The 3,065-nt window shown below is 32.2% G+C and overlaps 1 protein-coding gene across 1 annotated transcript; it reads left to right on the forward strand.

The window, feature by feature from the left end:
• Window positions 1-206: 206 nt before the first annotated feature.
• Window positions 207-1,949, forward strand: LOC143058184 (uncharacterized). Its single transcript, XM_076231647.1, has 3 exons — window positions 207-604; window positions 942-1,146; window positions 1,502-1,949. Exons 2-3 carry the CDS (start codon window positions 986-988, stop codon window positions 1,947-1,949), a joined length of 609 nt encoding a protein of 202 aa, XP_076087762.1. The 5' UTR covers window positions 207-604; window positions 942-985.
• The last annotated feature ends 1,116 nt before the right edge of the window (window positions 1,950-3,065 follow it).

Below are 3,065 nucleotides of genomic sequence, written 5' to 3' on the forward strand. Positions count from 1 at the left end.
CCCATTATCAAGTGCCTCTCGTGCAAAAAACCCATATCAGTGCCTCTCGTGCAAGTTACTTCCGGTTTCCGGTATCGTCTGTTTACAAAAAAATTTTATAAGTTCTGCTCAAAACATCTGATATATACAAGAAAATGACGGATGAGGATAGGTTTTTAAATGTTGGAGAAGGAGACACAACAGAGTTTATCAACTCGATGAAGAACGCTAACACCGTAAGAAAAACAAAATGTGACATTGGCCTGTTTCAAACTTGGCTTTTAGCTACACAAAATGAAGAATGTCTGTTTTCAACGATCGAAAATGAGAAACTGGATCAATATCTAGCCAATTTTTTTTATATCTGTTAGGAACAAGAAAGGTGAAGAATATGAACCCGACACACTTAAGTCCATACAGTCCTCAATTAACAGACATCTAAATGAAAATTCTGAGACTGATGTGAACATTTTAACTGATAAAGACTTTCAGCATTCAAGGGACGTTCTGTCAGCTAAAAAGAAAGATCTTAAGAGCAAAGGTTTGGGGAACAGAAAAAGAAAGGCAGATGCTTTCACACAAGAGGAAATTTATCATCTTTATGACAGAAATTTGCTTGGAACAAGTAAGTGAAATAAAATATGATCTAAACCATCACTTTATGTACATTGAAATAATTATTTTTAAATTATATAAGTGTTCCTATCAATGCATTAAAGTGTATATTTTCAGGTACTACGATTTGGTAATTGTTTCCACAAGAAACATAATACCTATTTTTTCTGTTAAGCATAAACATATTCATATACATGTACACTCAATGTACATGTACAGTACTGTAAATAATCGAATAGTAATTTAATGCATGTTATTGGTATCGAGGTACATGCATACACATATTTCCCTAATAAAATGATGTTTTAATTACTGGTTTTATTTCAATGTATGCATTTATTTGACAGGTAATCCAGATGCTTTGATTAATACAGTGTGGCTAAATAATTCAATGCATTTTGGCATGAGAAGCCGCCAAGAACATCAAGATATGAAGTTTGGTGATATTGAGATGAAAGCAACATCAGGAGGAGTCCAGTATCTTGAATTTACTGAGCGCCAAACAAAAACAAGAAAGGGAGAGGGAAGTGCAAGGCCATTTGCTCCAAAAATGTTTGCAATTGCAGGTAATTATTCTTAAAAAAAGTACTTTTATCATGTTTATTATTCTTAGTATTATACAAAAAGAAAATATCATTTAGTATATTTCATAACAATATAATACCCAAATATAATTCCTGTACAGCTATATATCAGATGATCTGTTTAAATCAAACACCGGTGAAACTCACTCTGCTACGAAAATATCACACATATAGTGAGTAAATACAGACCAACTTAAAAAATGTGCAAAAAACTTTGATGTTTCTTAATGAATGACAGTGATATTGATATTCCTATTGTTTTTTTCTGTCTCTTATAAAATAACAAGATTGTGTTTACATTTACATCATTGTATATTTCCAAGATGTCCTGTGAAAACATTCAAGACTTATAATCAAAGAAGGCCTACTGAATCATTGAAGCCAGACAGTAAATTTTATTTGTCAATTCTTCCTCGTTATCACAACAAGGGTCATGATGATTTTGACACAGAAAACACAAATACATGGTACAGTATGCAGCCAATGGGCAAGAATAAACTAGGCGACTTAGTCAAAGTAATGTCAGAGAAAGGAGGATTAACTGGTCGCAAAGTTAATCATTCAGCTAGAAAAACAACAGTGACATCATTGCTGCACTCCCATGTAGAGGCAACAACAGTAATGCAGTTAACTGGACACAAAAATGTAGCATCTATAAATGATTATAGCTCAGCATCTTTAGATCAACAAATCAAAATGTCCAACATATTGTCTGATATTGGATCTGGTGGTAAATATGTGTGTACAGAACCTGCTGTAATGGAAAAATAGGCTGTAAACATGGTTAAATCTAGTGATATTGATTTTCCAAATGAAGATAACTTGATACTAGCTGATATGGATCTACAAGCCATTGATAATTATGAATCTAGTACAACATGTAGTAAAAATGACCATAATGATAAAACTGTAAATACTTCTATGCTTCAAAACTCAAAATTCCAAATGTTTCAAAATGCCTCCATAGGAAATGTAACAATAAACATATATGGAGGTAGTGATGCCGTTGTTGGACAATTATAACTTGTATTTGTTGGATTCATTATTTCACTTCTTTATAAAGTGTTTAACTGTTTTAGTTATTGCATTTGTTTATTTGCCTTACATAAAACTATTGTCGGAAGTATATGATAAAGCGATTAATACATGGCCTTTTCCATATCAGCCTGCGTATCATCCCTCGACCCATATCAGCACCTCGACTCCGTCTCGGGCTGATATGGGGGTCTCGGGATGATACCCAGGCTGATATGGAAAAGGCCATGTATTAATCTCTATATAAAGCATATTATGTTGTTCATATAATGATAAACTATGTAAAGCTATCTGCCATAATAAATGAGCTGTTCATAGTTGAAATTTGGTCATTTTGAGGTACATTTTTCCTTGGTCGCTAAGGAAATTTATGTTCCTTAGCAACCGACAAGAAGGACAGGGATGATTAAGATTTTAAACTGATTTTTATGAATAATACAACTAACTTTGATGTTAGAGGTAGTTTTTCTATCACATTATTTTTTTTATGTGGCCAGCTGTTGATTGATGCATACAGGGAATTGATGTTAATGTCTGTGTCATTTTGGTCTTTTGTGGATAGTTGTCTCAATGGCAATCATACCACATCTTCTTTTTTATATATACTGATTATATTTCCCAAACTAGAATATGAATTAGTACATTTCTGATCTTCTCCAACTAAAAAGCATAATTGTGATAAAAAAGGGGGATCGAATTAGATATACATATTCAAATCTAATCTTTGTAAAAAGAAATAACTGGAGTATAATTGTAATGTTTTAAAGTTTTTACTAGAACGATTTTTAGTCTATACTATAATTAATTTTTAAGATAGATTTCCTTGTCCCATATAAAAGGATTGAAGAATAT

This window comes from Mytilus galloprovincialis, chromosome 14, assembly GCF_965363235.1.
Source record: "Mytilus galloprovincialis chromosome 14, xbMytGall1.hap1.1, whole genome shotgun sequence".
In the NCBI taxonomy this organism is placed as follows: Eukaryota; Metazoa; Mollusca; class Bivalvia; order Mytilida; family Mytilidae; genus Mytilus; species Mytilus galloprovincialis.

What these genes read in the sequence shown, in the direction of transcription:
- LOC143058184 (XM_076231647.1), top strand. Translation starts at nt 986, where the DNA reads ATGCATTTTGGCATGAGAAGCCGCCAAGAACATCAAGATATGAAGTTT. An exon ending in AGGCCATTTGCTCCAAAAAT is followed by an intron (nt 1,147 to 1,501) that starts GTTTGCAATTGC and finishes TATATTTCCAAG; the next exon opens with ATGTCCTGTGAAAACATTCA.